Genomic DNA, 16,698 nt, shown 5'->3' on the forward strand with positions numbered 1-16,698 from the left:
TAACCCCAGGGGACACAGCTGCACAGCAGTCCTGTGATCCCTGGCGGACACCTTTGGAGTCTAATGCATCACAGCACAGATAGACGACCCTGAACAGCTAGAGAAAGAGACATACCCGACATTAGGACAAGTCACCTTCTGAAGACAATATTTAAGCCATAAGTGCAATAGGTTATAGAGGAAGGCACAGGACACAGGGGTGGGAAGCCATTGTCTCTTGGCTTTCCTGTTGGGGAAAGGTCTAGGTTGTGAGAGCTGCTCTCTTCCAAAGCCAGCCTGATGTTGCGATCCCACAACATTCCTTCCTGCTCACTCCCTTTTACAGAACCTTTGCTGCTTTTTTTTCTTTATTTTTCTTTCTTTCTTTCTTTCTTTCTTTCTTTATTTATTTTTGAGACAGGGTTTTTCTATAGCTTTGGAGTCTGTTCTGGAACTAGCTCTTGTAGACCAGGCTCGTCTCAAAACTCACAGAGATCCCCCTGCCTCTGCCTCCTGAGTGCTGGGATCAAAGGCGTGCACCACCACAGCATGGCTTCTTTATTTTTAGGGTGCTGCCTGCTTATTGGTGGAAGGGAATGGGAATGGTGCTCCAGGCAGTGCTGGATTCTCTGTAGGACTCCACCCTGACCATGCCCCCAGCCCCTCACTGGTGAATTCTAGGCGGGGCTCCCCTGACCATGCCCCCAGCCCCTCACTGGTGAATTCTAGGAGGAGCTCCACCCTGAGCTATACCACTAACCATTGCTCTTTCCTTTTTTTTCCTTTTTTTTTTTTTGTTTTGGTGGGTAGGTTTTTTTTTGTTTTTTTTTTTTTTTGGCTGCTTGGTCAATAAGTTTATTATCTTTATGAAAAACTCTTCATAGAAAATTGCTTTAGCTGTCAGCAGCCCGCTCCTGAGCTCTGAGGAAGCTTGCCTTCTTTTGAGCAACCCGATCTTTCTTCTGGGCAAGAGACATGGGTAGGTGTTTTGATAGAGCCTGGCTCTCTGCTAGTTTTTTTAAAAAATATTTATTTATTTATTATGTATACAATATTTTGTCTACATGTATGCCTGCAGGCCAGAAGAGGGCACCAGACCTCATTACAGATGGTTGTGAGCCACCATGTGGTTGCTGGGAATTGAACTCAGGACCTCAGGAAGAGCAGGCAATGCTCTTAACCACTGAGCCATCTCTGCAGCCCTCTCTGCTAGTTTTTTTTTTTTTTTTTTTTTTTTGGTTTTTCGAGACAGGGTTTCTCTGTGGTTTTGGAGCCTGTCCTGGAACTAGCTCTTGTAGACCAGGCTGGTCTCGAACTAGTTTTTTTTTTTTTTTTTATTGCTCTCTGCTAGTTTTAAAAATTTTTTAAAACTTTATGTGTTTTCATATACCCTGGAACTGTAGTTACAGGTGCTTGTGAGCTGCATGTGGATGCTTGGAATTGAACTCGCATCCTCTGGAAGAACAGCCAGTGCTCTAAACCTCTGAACCATATCTCCTGCCCGCTCTCTGGTCATTTTTTGAAGCAGTGTCTACGTATCCCTGGGTGGTGAGTATCGTTGGGTTCTGAGCAGTCTCTCATTTTCTCCCTCCGTGTGTGGCTGGATGTCAGGATTTCAGAATGGGCACATATCAAGTCTCCAGTGACATCCTCCTTAAATGCCATTTATTTAATTTATGGTCCCATCCCTGGCTTCTAGAGGGCGCCATACACCATCAAGCTCCCTGCATTCCTGTTTGATTTTTCAAGACAGGGTTTTTGTCTGCATAGCCCTGGCTGTCATGGAACTCACTCTATAGACCAGGCTGGCCTCACAGAGATCCACCTGCCTCTGCCTCTCGAGTGCTGGGATTAAAGGTCTATACTGCCACCAGCACCCAACCTATTTTTCCATTTTTTATATCTGGGTGGTGATGGTACAAACCTTTAATCCCAGCACTGGGAAGGAGAGGCAGGCAGATCTCTGTGCGTTAGAAGCCACCCAGTCTCAAAATCCATATTAAAACGGCACACAAAGCGCTAGCCCAAACCCCTGAAGGCCCCTGCCTTGATCGCTGAGGGGGAGGAGCTCCTGCCTTGGTCTCTGTGGGGGAGGGTGGGCCTCACAGTCGTTGGCTGTGCTCTGGTGAACAGGATAATCATGAGTTTCAGGAGACAAGACAAGCCCCACCCAAACATGAGCCTGAGTTTCCCTGCCCACTCCTGGGATGCTATCGTTCTGGAGCTCCTTCTCTTCCCCACAAGTAATCTGTCTCCAACCCTGCTGCCAGCTAACATGGAATATAAACGCACCATCTGAATCATCTCTTTCAAACATCTTCCTTCGGTTTTGCCCCTGTGTGAAAATGTAAAATTAAGAACTTCATCGTCAGAGTGCTGGTAGCTCAGTTGTTAGGGTGCTGGGAGCTCAGTTATCACAGCGCTCAGGAAGCAAGCTCTACCCTAACAGGTGTGAGGTTCTGCATTGGTTCCCAGCATTGGCTAAACCAAGTGCGCAGAGGACGCCTGTCCTCTCAGTACGCATGAGTTGGAGGCAGGAGGATCAGGAGTGCAAAGCAAACCTCAGCTACAGAATGAATTTGAGCCAACCTGGGCTACATTAGATGTTGTCTACAAAATAATACTACTGACGAGAGGCTGGCCCAATGCTCTGGGGTTTACCTGGCTTCTCTGCGCAGCACCCATGTGGTAGTTCACAGCCATAGGTAACTTCAGTTCCAGGGACGCCAAGTCTGCCCTGGCCTCCTCAGGCACCAGGCCTGGTTGTGGCTCACAAATGTAATACAGGGGAAATGCCTAAGTACATAAAATTAGTAATATCAACAATATTTTTAAATTTTTTTTCTTTTTTTCTTTTGGTTTTTCGAGACAGGGTTTCTCTGTGGCTTTGGATTTTTTTGTTTCTTGAACAGGGTTTCTTGTAGTCTTGGAGCATGTCCTGGAACTCACTCTTGTAGACCAGGCTGCCCTCCAACTCAGAGAGATCCACCTGCCGCTACCTCCTGAGTGCTGGGATTAAAGGTGTGCGCCACCACTGCCTGACTACAATCCAATAATTTTAAAAGACATGAAAGTGAAAAAATTATACAAAGACATATAAATGAAGAATTGGACATACAGCTAGAGGTGGAGCCTTTGGCACGGACAGATTCTAGATTTGGTTACTAACGTTGCAAACAAAAATTTATTAAAAAAAAACACAAAATATGTGTTTGCCAGTGTCTGCTGCCTCAACTCACGGGACCCCAAGAACTGAATTTAAGATGGAAAAGGATTTTTTTTTTCTGAGCATGGTGATGTATACTGTAACCTTAGCCCTGAGGCAGGAGCATGGCAAGTTTGGAGGAACTCGGAAGGAGCCATGGTGTCTTCCATTTCCTTCCCCGCAGGTGTCCTACTGTAGGTCCTCTTGTGCCCTGAGAACACCATGCTGGGCCTCCATCCACTGTATGCCAGGAAACTGCCCAGTCAGATCCCCAGACACTGGAACATTCCAGAAGCACCACTCAGGCTATCTGGACTCCTCTCAGTGAGACAAGTGTTGGTACTTGCCGGGCAGTGGTGGCGCAGGCCTTTAATCCCGCACACGCGAGGCAGAGGCAGGCGGATCTCTGAGTTTGAGGCCATCCTGATCTACAAGGACTAGTTCCAGGACAGGCTCCAAAGCTACTGAGAAACCTTGTGGACCTGAATAGAAGACCCGGATATCAATCCTGTCTTGGAAAAGAAAAAAAAAATTGTCATTTACTTAATGTTGAGGATGAATGTGGGTGTGGAGGTCAGAGGGCAGCTTCTGGGAGCAGGGCCTCTCCCTGCACCATAATGGGCAAGGCAATCAAACTTAGGTGGTCAGGTGTGCTGGCAAGTGGACGGTCCACTTCTGGTTGTTTTTCACAGATAGAATCCCATGTAGCTCAGGCTGGTCTCAGCCCCTTTCCTGCCTCTAACTGCGGAGAGCCTGGGCCACCACTCCTAGTGTGCCCCGCGGGGAAGGGGGGCAGACTCGAGAACAGAGCCACAAGCTGGCCTGTGCCCGATACACCGCTGGGGACCACATGCCAAGCCTCTAACCCTCCCAGGTGGCACCACGCCCCGCCAGCCCCGCCAGTGACCGCTCCCTGCCCTCTGCTGCTTGCCAGGAACAGCTCGTCCTAGCCGTCCTAGCCGAGGTTGCACTAGAATTTATTTTTGTGGTTTTCTCGAAGCCGGCGGAGCCTGTCCTCTTCTAGCCTGCAGTGGCAGGGAAATTCCGGTGTAGGGGACTCCGGGAGCAGTGCGGCAGAATTCCCACCTGACCCCACCTAGGGGGACTCATGAGGCCTGCGCAGCGACCTCTCCTGTCTCCTTCCAATCCCGGCCTTGTAGGAGGCTCCCGCATGCTGGATCAAGTCTGTTCTGCTTGGTCAGAGAATAGTGGCACAAACAGAGCGGGGAAGCGCGTGCCAGCCAACCAGGACCAATCTACACCCCGGAACCCTCCCGCAGGGCACGGAGCCCCGCCCCTCAGGGTCACTGCCCTGCCAAGTTGTAAGCTTGTTTTTCTTTAGCCTTGTGCTTCCCTCTGGTGATGTCACCTCCCTGGAACCCATCCTAGAAAGTTGTGAAGGAGGAGCCCAGGGAACCAGGGACTACGAACTTGTGGGCAGCCGACCTCTGCTGCCGGCACCGCAAAGATTTTTAAATGACTTTTATTAAATCCTTATAAAACAGAATACAAAATCCTGGCGTTGACAGTCGGTGGGAAAGGAGTCTGTTGTGGTCTTTCCAGCTGGCAGGACTGAGCTCAAAGTGCTTGCACGCCCCGCCCTATAGCAGGTCTCATCTAACAGAATCCAGCATGGTTGGTGGCCAAGCCATGGATGTCTCTTTCACAGTTAAGGGGTCTGCCCCGTCCTCCAGGTTGGTTGGACACAGAGAAGACCAAGGAAGTGACAGCCCAGCAGGGGCTAGTCCTCGGGTGCCTGGGAGCCCCCAGGGGGTCTTTGGAAATGTATCCCGAGGCAGGACTGAAGGCAACCTCTCCCACTGTGATGATCCTATGAGACCGGGGAGGAGGGTGCTGGGCAGTGGGTATCCCAAGCCACCACCCACCAGACCCCAACATTCAAGTACTCTTCAAGAACAGGGAAGCAAGTCAAATTATTTCTTTAAAAAAAAAAAAAAGCCTAAACTAAACTCGATAAACAATCTTGACCAAGGGGTTTCGAGCCAGGAGCCCTGGAGACACCTGAGCAGAATGCAGGGCGGGGTGGCCTGGTCCCCAAAGCCACCCCCCCCACCTCCCCGTCCAGCAGGGCCACGGAGAAAATGGGAACTCGTATTGCATAGTAGCTCATGGCTAGAAACAGCCCCCAGGCCTGGGGCACTGCAGGCCCACCCAGTGCTTCCTCAGCCCTGCTCAGATGCCCAGAGGGAGGCCCAGGCAACGCTGGCTCCTTTCCTGAGGGCACCCCCTGTCCTTGGGGACAGAGGAAGGTAGGGACCGCTGAGTGTGGCTATAGCTCAGGGTAACATAAGGGTGTCAGGAGAGCTCATGAACCCCAGGGGCAGCATCGGGCAAGCTGTGGCCATGGTCAGGCTGAGCCCTGAGAAGAGGCACTCAGGTGCCCTGGTGGGGAGACACACGGGGACTTGTCCAGCACCTCTCCTGCCTTGGTGGAGCTAGCTGGGTACAGGCCCTCAGGCCCTGCTCCTGGGAAGGGGGACTGGGAGCTATGGGTCTTTTCCAGGGCAAGGAGCTAAGCAGCCTGGGAGGAGATTTTGATTGTCAACCCTCCAAGGGACAGGGCAGGTAGGTGACAGGGACTGGGGAATCAAGCAGGTGCGTTGTCCCCATCTGCCCCAGAGGTCTCTATCTTCTGCCCCAAGGGTGCTCTGGTGGGGACAGACAAAAGGGCCACTGCTCACCAGGAGAGCCTGTCCTGACAATACTGAGGGCTAGGGAGAGGTGAGGGGTGCTGACCCTGCGGGACCCCAGCCCTGGAAGACAGCAGAATGGCTGGAGTGGAGGTGGGGGTGCAGGTGGCAGGAGCTTCACAGTTTACAGGCGAGCATCGTGGGGTGCAGGCTGAGTGGCCCAAACCCTCCGCCCTCCTCCTGGGCACTTGCTTTCAAAAGTGGTAAAAACAAAACCAAACAAAGCCAAATAGGCAGGGCGGGAGTTGAGGACAGGGAGAAAAAGAAAACACCTCCCAACAGAACCCTACATCCCCCAGTAGGACCCAGCTGAGCTGGTGCCTGGGATAGCAAGGGGTTCCTAACCTTCAGGCCCTGCAGGGCAGGGGTGTATATACAAGGGGCTGGTGGGGGTCAGGCACGGTCCCCCACAAGGACCACGGGGGTACCAGACAGGCTTGCCCTCTGGCGCCGCTGGGCCAGCTTGGACTGGGAGGGTGGGGACAGCTGTAGGCAGCGTGAGGTAGCTCGGATGACCACGGGCTGGTCCTGCCTGGCGTCCTCCTCACACTGGGCCAGCTGCCGGTTCACGGCAATGGCCTCAGCCGCAAAGGACGTGAGGTCTTTGGCACAGCTGTTCCTGGGAAGAGGATGGGGGATTGTCACAAGAGTGTACCCTTCTCTACAGTCCTGTGAAGATACCCACCCTACTTCCAGTACCCTTCCAGGTGCCAAGACCCTCAACGGGAGCTGCTGAGTCAACTCCCAGGTCACAGCACTTAGGAGCCAGGTCCTCACTTAGGCCTCTGTGGCCCTAATATCCCAAGGGGCTCATTGCTACGGTACCTGAGCGTTGGAAGGGCTCTGGCTTAGGTGCCCCTAGCACCCCAGAAAAATAAAAGCCCAAACACACACCCCAAGATATCAGGGCTCACCTCTGCAGAACCAACGGTGTTGGTAGGGTGTTCTCTGGGGCACACTGCAAGAAGGAAGGGCAGGGTTGGGGGTCAGAGGGCACTTGAAGGGTCTTGGCCGTTACCAATCCATGCTCACCATTGCGAGACCCTACCACATAATCCTCTGTACAGTTCCCAGCTCACCCTATCCCCTTGTCCGTCCCCAGAAAGGGTGAGTCACTCTGGCCTGGGGACTTTCAGGGATACCAACTCGGCATTAAGAAAGCAAGGTGCCCGGAGTGGCAGAACCTCATTGAGGAGTTCAGTGACCGTGGCCAGACAGTCTGAGCTCAGCTGGGCAGGGAGGGTGCTCGCTGGCCCCATTGGAAACCACTCCCAGTCATGATGCTGGACCCTTTTGTATGCTTAATGTGAGGCCCCAATGCCCACCAGACGAAGCTGGGGCTCGGAGACCCCTGCTCAGGCCCCACAGCTCACCCCCTGCACCCATGGGTGCTGAAGGACTTGGGCAGCACTCAGCCTCTGCTTGGCGTCTCGGACCAGCAGCTTGGAGATGAGGTCTTTGGCGGCAAAGGAGATGTGGGCCCAGTCCTTGTCCGGGAACTCATACTTTCCCTCCTGGATGCTTTCGAACAGCATGTTCTGGGCAGGGGAGAGGAGTCACCCCATTCAGACCTGGCCCCACGCAGCAGTTGCAACGGAGGGTGGGCGGGGCCCCATAAGGACAGAGTGCGAGGGACACTGGAGGAGGTCCAGATGCACAAGGGCAGGCAGCACCCTGGTTTGTTCTCAGCACCCAATGGTTGCTCACAACATCTCTCCAGCCCCAGGGGACCCAATGCCTTCTTTTGGCCTCCACAGGCACCAAAGATTCACACGGTACACATACATACATGCAGGCAGAATACACAAATTAAAAAAAAAAAATGACTTGGGCCTGAGGGTTCAGTCTGAGGTCCTGGTTCCCGGGGACAGCTACAGCAACCTCACTTCTCATCCCAGGGACTCAGGCAGGCGCACCTGGCAGGCTGGGCAGGCTTCCCCTCGGTCCCAGCCGCAGTCGCTGCCGCAGTGGCCCACGAAGGGCGGGTAGCCGCTGAGCAGGATGTAGAGGATGACGCCCAGGCTCCACAGGTCGCAGCGCTTGTCATAGATGCTGGCCTCCTCGCTGAAGGCCTCCACCACCTCTGGGGCCATGTACTCAGCCGACCCACACTGCGGGGCGGGCACAAGTCAGGAGAGACAAGAGGTCCAGCCAATCAAAGACTGATGCCCCCCCACCCCCCCCCATCAGCAGGGATGGGGCTGACTCCACCCCGGGCCCGCCAGTCAACCCACAGCTGTTGCCAAGCAGAAGGCCACGTTGGCAGGGGAAAGCTGTGGAGCCCGCCCCGCCCCGCCCCGCCCTCACCGGGGTGAGCAGCTCAGGTGTGGAGATGGGAGAGCAGTCTCCGTTGAGTTTGATGCCACTGCCCAGGTCAAAGTCGCAGATCTTCACCGGGGAGACCTGGGGGTGGGACCAGCACTGTGGGAGCTCTGGCCTGTAGGGCCCCCACTGCTCTAGTCTCCCAAGGGAGGGGTCAGTCAGGCGCCTCACCTGGTTGGGGTGCTCACACAGAATGTTCTCGGGCTTTAGGTCTCTGTGGGCGATGCCTAGGGAGGTGGAGCAGGGAGTTAGGGGCGGGATCCTCTAAAGCAACCAGGGCCTGGGGCAGTCTCCACAATCTTCCACCACACCTTTGTTATGCAGGAAGTCCAGGGCACTAGCCACGTCCTGCACCACCACGCTGGCCTCCAGCTCGTTAAAGTGGCGCCTTCTGTGGATGTGGCTCAGGATGGACCCTGTGGTGCAGGCCAGGGGCAGCTAGGTCATCTCCGTAGACCAGCCAGCCCCCAGCACCACCTCCACGCCGTCAGAGATGCCCCACCCTGAGCTCTGACCATTGGACAGAAGATACAGCCCCAATTCCCATCTCCAAGCTGGGGCCCTATGGAAGGTGGTCCCCAGCTCCCACTCCAAATCCTCCCCCGCTAGCACCCACCTCCACGCATCTTCTCAAACACCAGGTAGAAGCGGTCCTCCCCCTCAAAGAACTCAATCAGCTCTAGGACATTCCTGAGTTGGGAGGGAGAGGCAGAAAAGAAACTGAGGCATCCCGAGGTCCTCAGCACCTGCTGCCCAGTCTGGGAGGCGACACCCTCATGGCGCCCACAGAAAGGTATCCACAGAAAGCCTGTATTTCTGGTTGAGCCCAGCCCTTCCCCTGCTGAGGTGATAGGCTCTGGAGAGATGGCCCAGGCAGCCACCTTACCTATGTCCCTGGCACTGGTACAGCATCTCCACCTCCCGGAACACCCTGCTGCGGATGTGGCCCAACTGCTTCTCGATGATCTGCGACGCAGGGAGGAACAGGGCACCTGGAAAAGCTGCTCAGACACAGCCCGAGGGAGCTGGCAAACCTCCAACGGGCCCACCTGGACCCTGCATAAACTTGACGCCAGAGCCTGGGTCCTCAGCTCAGAAGGACATGGCTGGCCCCAGGACCTGAAACTTCCTAGTTGTGGGAAGCAGCCAGCTCTCCACCCTAACCCAATGGCCTCACAGGACTGCTTGAGGCTGAATTCCTACAGGAGTCCTCTCTACCAGGTGGCTGCCACCCCTGCCCCAGCAAGGGCAGGGCCAAGCAGTCTCAGCTCCCATGTGACCCATGCAACAAGGCAGTAAGCTACCTGGCTGCCAGCCCAGCCAGTACCATACCAGTCCTTCCTCCTCTGCTCCAGACCAGATGGGGAACTGGCCCCAAGGGCCTGGGTCTGGCTCAGGCCAGCAGTGAGCCTGAACTTCAGGATGCCAGGCCCTTTGTACCCAGTAGAAGGAAGGCCTAGAAAGCACCAGAGAACCTTTGCTCCTGGAAAAGAGGGATCCCCAGGACTCCTGTGCTCCCTAGGCTGGTATTCTGACCTCCTCACCTATCAGGTGGAAGGTGCAGGGTCCCACTGCCAGGATATTGTCCCAGTATTTGGTAACAAAAACCCATCCCAAGCCAGGTGGTGTGGCACACGCCTTTAATCCCAGAACTAGGGAGGCAGAGGCCAGTGTAGTCAAGAGTGAATTCCAGGACAGTCAGGGCTACACAGAAAAGCCCTGTTTCAAAACATCACCTCTCCTAGATCCCCCAAAAAAAACAAACAAACAAACAAACAAACAACAACAACAAAAAAAAAACCATCCCAGCAAGGGGCCTTCTATCACTAGAAACCAGACCTGGAGGGTGGTCCAAATATCCTGCATCAAACTAATAAAACTCACCCCCCCCTTGGGGAAGTGGGGTCAGCTCCACAGGAACCTCTATACTCCTGGCCCTCCCTAGCACCCCCTCCCCTCCAGCCACCCCAAATCTGGTCCTCACTACCTCCTATGCTGACACCCCCACCCCCACTGTCCCAAGGTGTCAATCATCACCAGGGACACCAACAGGAAGCCCCCAGGTCCTAGCACCTGTCACTCTGGCTCACAGCAGGGAGAAGCCACCAGTAGTGAATCCAGTTTAGGCTACCTGCCCACTCTGGTCCTCAGCTTCCCTATCTGCCCATGACAAGTGACAAGGCTGCCTAGCAGGGTCCCCAGGAGGACAGCAAGCAGCTAAGCACCTGCCTGGGAACTCTCAGGGACCCCAGCTCTGACACCCCAACTTTCAGAATATGACTCATCCTTTTCCTTCCCTGGCACTCTGAGACCAGGAGCCCCGCTAGGCTGCAGCTGACCAATCATGTTACAGCGCTTTTTCCAAGGTCATAAGGTTGTACCAGGCCTACAGGGCTCTAGGCACATGCGGGACAGGGAGCGGCAAGAAGGCTGAGGGTCCATCCTGGGTTTCCGCAGTACCCAGGGCTGCACTACCGCTCCAAGCCAGTCATCCTCAGAGGCAGAGGACCAGCATGGCCTGACAGAAGTTTCTAGTTCTCAGTAACCATGCTAGGGCTCACTGGCCTTCAACACACGGAGTGGGCAAAGGCCAGCTGTCATCGTGCCTTTCCGACTCTAGGTCTGACCTGGATTTCTAGGGTGGCCTGAGTTACAAGTTCTGGGGCCATTTTTAGATACTTGTTTCCCATGGCTGTCATCTGGGGGCTCAAAGGCCACTGGCCCCTGGAGCGGCCACAGCTTACCTTGACAGCATACTCCTGGTTGCTGATCAGATTGACACAGGTCTGCACACGAGCATGGGCCCCTTCTCCCAGCACGTCCTCCTGCAGCTGGTAGACATCTGGTACACGAATGAAGAGATGAGGGACAGTAGCCCAGTGTCCCCTCCTCAGCAGACCCCGTACCTACACCCACTCACCTTCGAACCTGCCTGAGAAGCTGTCGGTAGCCCGACAACGTTTCTTCTTCCGGCCTCTCTTCTTGGCATCCGGAATGTCGATGGGCTGGCTGGAGGGCATGTCTGCAGAGGACAGAGACCCAGACGTATACAGCCTGGCAGAGCCTGCCTTCCACAGGGACCCTGTATCTTGCCCACTTTGTGGGTACTCACCAGGTCGAGCCTCACACTCTGGGCTGAAGTCAGTATCCCCGTGCTGGGTGGGGTCTAAGGAGAAGGCCAGCTCGAAAGGACTTTGCCCCTGTTGGGGGGAGTACATTCAGGGTGGTTCTGCCAGAATGCGCGACCCAAAGATCATTCCCTCACAGTGCTGAGGCGGAGGGTGAGCAGCACCCGGGGCCCTTGAACAACCCATAAGCACTCAGGACAGGACAGCGGCTAAGTCTTCGCCCTCCAGACTCAGGACATGAACTTTCACATAAGAAGTGTCTCAGGACCTCAGTGGCAGGCAACTGTACGAGGCAGAGTCCCTTGGGGTCCAAAGGATCCCGACTCATGAGTTTTACAAGGAGACACTGGGCCATGTGGTTGTCACCTACTCCTGTTACTGGTTTAGTGTAGGAGGTGGCCAGTGACACACCAGAGAGAATGGCCCAGCCCCGTGTCCACCACACTGAGGGACACTGTTGCCTGGCTGTGGGGAACATGATCTTCCTCTTCCAGCCTGCAGCTGAGTGACAGGAAGTCTAATCCACATGGCCTGCCTTCTCTGCTTGTGAGAAGAATGAGGATGCCTGTCTGCCCAGCTGACTGAGGGCTGACCTCAGGGACAGGCGTGGGATCAAAGGTGGAGGCAGCGGCAGGGAAGCCTTGGGCGGGACTGACAGCCTGTTTTCCCACAGCCTATCTCAGGGCCACACCCTTGGGTTTAGGCCTCAGTTTCCCTGTGGCACAGGACACCACCACCTCTATTCCCTATGCTATGTGCTGCTCTTCCTCCCACAAACATGAATGCAGTGCCTGACCTCTGGGAGTCTTGGGTAGGGGCATTTCTGTGTGCCATGGCACCCTCTCAATGTGCTATGTAGATCCAAAGCCACCTAACTCATGATGACTGTTAACCCCAGGGTCACCGATTTGGCACACATAGCCAGTGGCAAGGGTTCACAGGCAAGACACCATTGGTATATGTCCAGGGCCTGCCCAATCCACAGCCTGCAGTGTCTGAGAAGCCTTCTTAGGGCGGTTAGGGTCCAAATGGAACACCAGAGGACCCAGCTGCCAGAGGGTGGAAGGGAAACGCTGCTTCATCCTAGGGCTGAAGTCACCAGGGGGGGTCTGCAAGCTGGGAAACTGAGGTAAACCCACACAGACAACGAGACGTGGACCATGAATGGGTGTGGGGAACCTAGGTGAAGTCACTGCCCCTTGGAGACTATAGCGGAAAGAGCCAGACGGACAGCAATGTAGGAGGGCCTTGCACGCTGACCTGCCCCCAGCAGATCATGGGGAAGAAAGAGGGCACACACATACAGTACTCTGATAAGCCTTGGCACCCGGAAGACCCAAGGCAGCCATCTGCAATGCAAGTGAGGCGGGGGGGTGGCGAGCAACTAGAAGAGGTTTGAGATCAAAGGCCAGCCATGGCACCTGCCGCATGACCCCAGCCCCGTGACCTTCCTCTGGGTGGGCTGTCAGGTGAGACAGGAGGCAGCTGTCCCCAGCTCTGGACCATCCATGAGTGAAAGGGGTCGGCCACTTGCCTATCCCAGCCTTTAGCTGAGCAGACTGAGAACCCTGCCCAGGGAGACCAGCTGGCTGGGGCACCCCTTTAGGGAGACCCCGATTTGCACATTAAAGAAAGAAAGCAGGGCTGGGGCTGTAGTTCAGTTTGTAGAGCACTTGTCTAGCAAGTGTGAGGCCTCAGGCTCCATCCCCAGCTCCTGTTAAACTCCAGAAAGAAAAACAACAGAAAACAGAAAAGTAAACCCGGTAGGACTGGCCGGCGTGCCTCTCTACCCAGCCGTAGGGGGTACTTGAGGGGCAGTGGCTGGGCTCCAAGAAAGCAGCCACATAGGGTGGGGTTCCAGAAGGCGATTCCTCGAGGGACCAGTCTCTGTCCGCCTGCAGGGCCACCCACCAGTCCCATCTCTGCACGGAAGGCAGCCTGCAGTCCCAAGTGCGGTGTGGCCCAGCTAGCCTCCCTTGGGTCTAGCCAAGGGCCTTGAGTCAGCAGGCCTGGCGGGAGGTGGCTAGAATCTTCCAGAAAGCTACGGTTTGCTTTGGCAGCCTTGTAGGCCCCACGTGGGGACCCCATCTAGGCTCACACAAAGCCCCAGGAGGGTAAAAGCCACTGTAAGGTGACATTCTCAGATCTAGCTTTCATTTCTGCTCAGCCCCAAAGCAGCTGACCAAAGAGAACAGGCATTTGGGGCAGGGGTGGGGCAGCTGGCCAGGGGCACTGGCTGGACAGGCCTGGGAATTCTTCCCTATCTGCATGCTCCTCCCACAGGGGTGCAGGCGTGTGTATACAAACACACACTCCTGCCTTCTCTATTGGGCAACAGGTCCCTGCCCCGGGAAGCCATTACATAATGCAGCCTTCCGGGTGGGGTGGGCAGGATGACATCACTGTGTCCCTCAGGCCAGGCCCCGTGGGGGGCTCTGCTTAGCACCTGCCCACCTTCATCACCCCCAGATTCACTCATCTAAGAAGACTGTCAGCCACCATTAACAACACTGCAGAAACTTCCTGTTCTGACAGGAAATAACAGTTTGGGCCAGGGTGTCTTGAGGGAAGGCATACACAGGCCACCACCGGGTGTCTGTGTGGGGAGTTGCAGTGGGGCACTGCACACCAATGCGCCCAAGGGTTTCCCCACGAGACAGCAGCCTGCTGATCCCGACCAACCACACACAGCCGTGGAGACGGCAGGAGACAGACAGGGCTTCCCCGGGACATATATACACACAAGTAGGGAAGAGAACAGGCTGAGAGATCACAACAATCACAAGCAAACCTGGGGGAGTTCCTCAGAGACCTAGCCGCAGTTGACGCCCTCCCAGCCAGAGCAAGTGGGGTCACACACAGAAAGTGGGGTGGGGGGCACAGGACTGAGATCGGACGGTTTGCAAGCGACATGGGAGCCACCAGTCACACGCAGACGGAGGGTCCTAGGCAGCTGGGGACAGGGCTGTAGCCTGCGACAAGCGTACAGATCATAGAGAACAAAAGTAGGGTTCACCTGAGACTACACACAGAAGAGGGACGGGACTGAGAGGTGATAGGAGCCTGGGGCAGGTGCTGAAGGGAGAGTTAGTAGGTGGCCAGAGACCGTGCTGCAGCCTGCTGACTCTCCCAACCAGCACAAAGCAGGCTTGGAAGTTGCAGGAAACAGGAACACAAGATTTGCCTAGGATCACACACCCAAACAGAAGACCAAACTGACCAAGCTGACTGCAAGGGACTAGGAGCGACAAGCCCGGTGTGTTTAGGGGGGAGTCCTGGAAGAGAGAGAGCTACTAGGTGGCAGGGGACAGGGCTGCGGCCTGCTGACCCCGACTGCCTCCAGCGCCGAAGTCCAAGGCAAGAACCCCTCCCAGGCCCTGCACAGGCTCATCCGCCGCACCCGCTACTGCGGTGGGCCCCCCGGACAGGACCCCCTCACCTTGAACGAACGGTGGAAGCCTTGAAGTTCGGCTGCTCTCTTCTGCACCATCTTCAGTCCGGGCCCCGCCAGCGGGGGAGGGGACGCGGGGCCCGGGGAGCGGCCTGGGACACGACCCTGCGGGCGGAAGAGACAAAGGGCCGGCGCTGAGCGGGGCGCTTGGTCGGGCGGGGGCGGCCGGGGCTCGACGGAGCTCCCGCGCCTGGCTCGGGCTTCCCTCCTCCCTCAGGAAATATCGCCCTTGGCGCCGCGCTCACCGGGATCGGACACCGGCCGGGGTCGCAGTGCCGTCACCGGACCTCGCACAGCCCGGACCCCGCTCCAAGGACTGCGCGGGGAACAGCGCCGCCACCGCCGCCGCCGCCGCCGCCGCCACCGCCACCGCCGCCGCCGCCACCACCGCCACCACGAACCCCTCCACTGGGCCACCGCCACCGAGAGGAGCCGCGCGCGCGGCCGGCGCGGCCGCTTTTATAGGCGCGGTCCCGGAGTGGACCCGCCCCTCCCTGCAGGCCCCGCCCCCTCAGGGAACAGAGGAGGCGGAGCTTCCAGGGGTCGAGCGCTGCTGAGAGAAGAGCAGGCCGGGGATGCCGAATGCGGCTGCGCGCTCCCCGCGTGAGGGGCGGAGCTTAGCTGGGCTCCGAGTGCCGCTGCGCAAAGAGCGTGCTGGGGACACCGAGCGCGGCTGCGCACTTCGAGCTTGTTGGGGGGGGTTAGACTCCGAGGGGCGTGGCGGGCGGAGCATTGAGGAAGCGCCGAGTGCGGCTGCGCGATCCGGACCCGGCTGAGAGGTCTTTGTGGGGCCTCTGGGGCTCGCTCGCGCCTGCGCAGAAGGGTCTTCAAAGCTTCAGTCTGGTCGTTGAGTCCGCCCTCCTCCCGTCCCAAACAGTTGCTCCCCTGACTTCCGCTGCAGGAAGTTCTGAGCCCTGTCCTTAAGCCTGTTGCCTAGGGAGGACAAACCCGCCCTGGTTTGACCTAGAAACTAGAATATGGATGCCCTTGGCCTGTGCCATGGCTCTCTGTTGAGCTTCTCGGGTCCTTGGAGCACTTGGTGGGGGTACTTGGAACAGGAGGAGCCGGGATCCCCGATTCAGGTTCTGATACCGTCAGACTCAGTTGCTTGTGTGAACAGCGTTTTCCCTCTCCCCGCCAGTTTGTCTAAAAGCCTTCACCACCTTCCCCTGCTGAGGCTGATCGTGTCTAGTTGCCGAACGAGGACTTGGCTTTCCCTAGGGAATTGGGAAGCCAAAGGAGAGAAGTCCATGACGCTATCCTGAGTGTCATTTGTGTGTGTGTGAGTCTGGTGTGCCACTTGAATGCAGATGCCTGAAGAACCTGTGCAGGGGTGGAGTTACAGCTGTGGAAACCGCCTGATGTGGGTGCTGCTACTGAACCCTGAGTCCTCTAAGGCCCTGAGCAGTGGAGGCGCTCTGGAGACAGGGGCAAGCGGATCTCTGTGAATTCGATGCCAGCCTGGTCTACAAAGCAAGTTCCAGGAGAGGCTCCAAAGCTGCAGAGAAACCCTGTCTCAGAAAAACAATAAAATAATAACAACAAGGCGTAACCTCTGAGCCATTCGTCCATCTCCTGAGCTTCATCGTCTTTGTTAGTAATTACATCTGCAGATATTTCTGTCTCCAAATCAAATCCTCATACTGGCATAAGGTTCATGGCATGGACAGATTGGGCAGAGGACATAACTCAGCCCAGGGCAGTCGGCAGAATTGGTTCCCAGCAGACATAAACAAGGACCTCAGCTCAGCCTTAAAGGAGCTTGCCAACAAGTTGGACAACTTGAGTTCCTTGGGAGCCACATAGGAGAAAATGGACTCAAGCAGCCATGACTAACCGCTGCATGTGTGCTGTGGGACCCACACCCACAAGTGCGCGCGCGCACGCGCACACACACACATG

The 16,698-nt window shown here is 56.1% G+C and overlaps 1 protein-coding gene across 2 annotated transcripts; it reads right to left on the reverse strand.

The window, feature by feature from the left end:
* Nucleotides 1-4,651: 4,651 nt before the first annotated feature.
* Mknk2 (MAPK interacting serine/threonine kinase 2) lies at nucleotides 4,652-15,216 on the reverse strand. Of its 2 annotated transcripts, XM_041668975.1 has the most exons (14): nucleotides 15,042-15,216; nucleotides 14,785-14,901; nucleotides 11,330-11,417; nucleotides 11,138-11,239; nucleotides 10,962-11,059; nucleotides 9,104-9,183; nucleotides 8,834-8,907; nucleotides 8,529-8,633; nucleotides 8,389-8,444; nucleotides 8,203-8,298; nucleotides 7,812-8,006; nucleotides 7,269-7,433; nucleotides 6,810-6,853; nucleotides 4,652-6,514 (listed from the first exon to the last, which is right to left on the reverse strand). In XM_041668975.1, the coding sequence occupies exons 2-14, from the start codon at nucleotides 14,833-14,835 to the stop codon at nucleotides 6,289-6,291; spliced, it is 1,380 nt and encodes a 459-aa protein (XP_041524909.1). In that variant the 5' UTR covers nucleotides 14,836-14,901; nucleotides 15,042-15,216; the 3' UTR covers nucleotides 4,652-6,288. The 2 variants fall into 2 exon arrangements, with proteins under 2 accessions (XP_041524909.1, XP_041524910.1); XM_041668976.1 differs by lacking the exon at nucleotides 8,529-8,633.
* Between the last annotated feature and the right edge of the window lie 1,482 nt (nucleotides 15,217-16,698).

Source organism: Microtus oregoni, unplaced genomic scaffold (genome assembly GCF_018167655.1).
Source record: "Microtus oregoni isolate MIOR12 unplaced genomic scaffold, Mior012 000019F_ref0000042, whole genome shotgun sequence".
Taxonomy (NCBI): Eukaryota; Metazoa; Chordata; class Mammalia; order Rodentia; family Cricetidae; genus Microtus; species Microtus oregoni.

Excerpts from the sequence above, each read along its gene's own strand:
- Mknk2 (XM_041668975.1), bottom strand. The coding sequence starts at position 14,835 with ATGGTGCAGAAGAGAGCAGCCGAACTTCAAGGCTTCCACCGTTCGTTC. Across the intron at positions 8,299-8,388 it reads TGTGTGAGCACCCCAACCAG|GTCTCCCCGGTGAAGATCTG; the intron begins GTGAGGCGCCTG and ends TCCCACCCCCAG. Across the intron at positions 8,007-8,202 it reads CACCTGAGCTGCTCACCCCG|TGTGGGTCGGCTGAGTACAT; the intron begins GTGAGGGCGGGG and ends CCCGCCCCGCAG.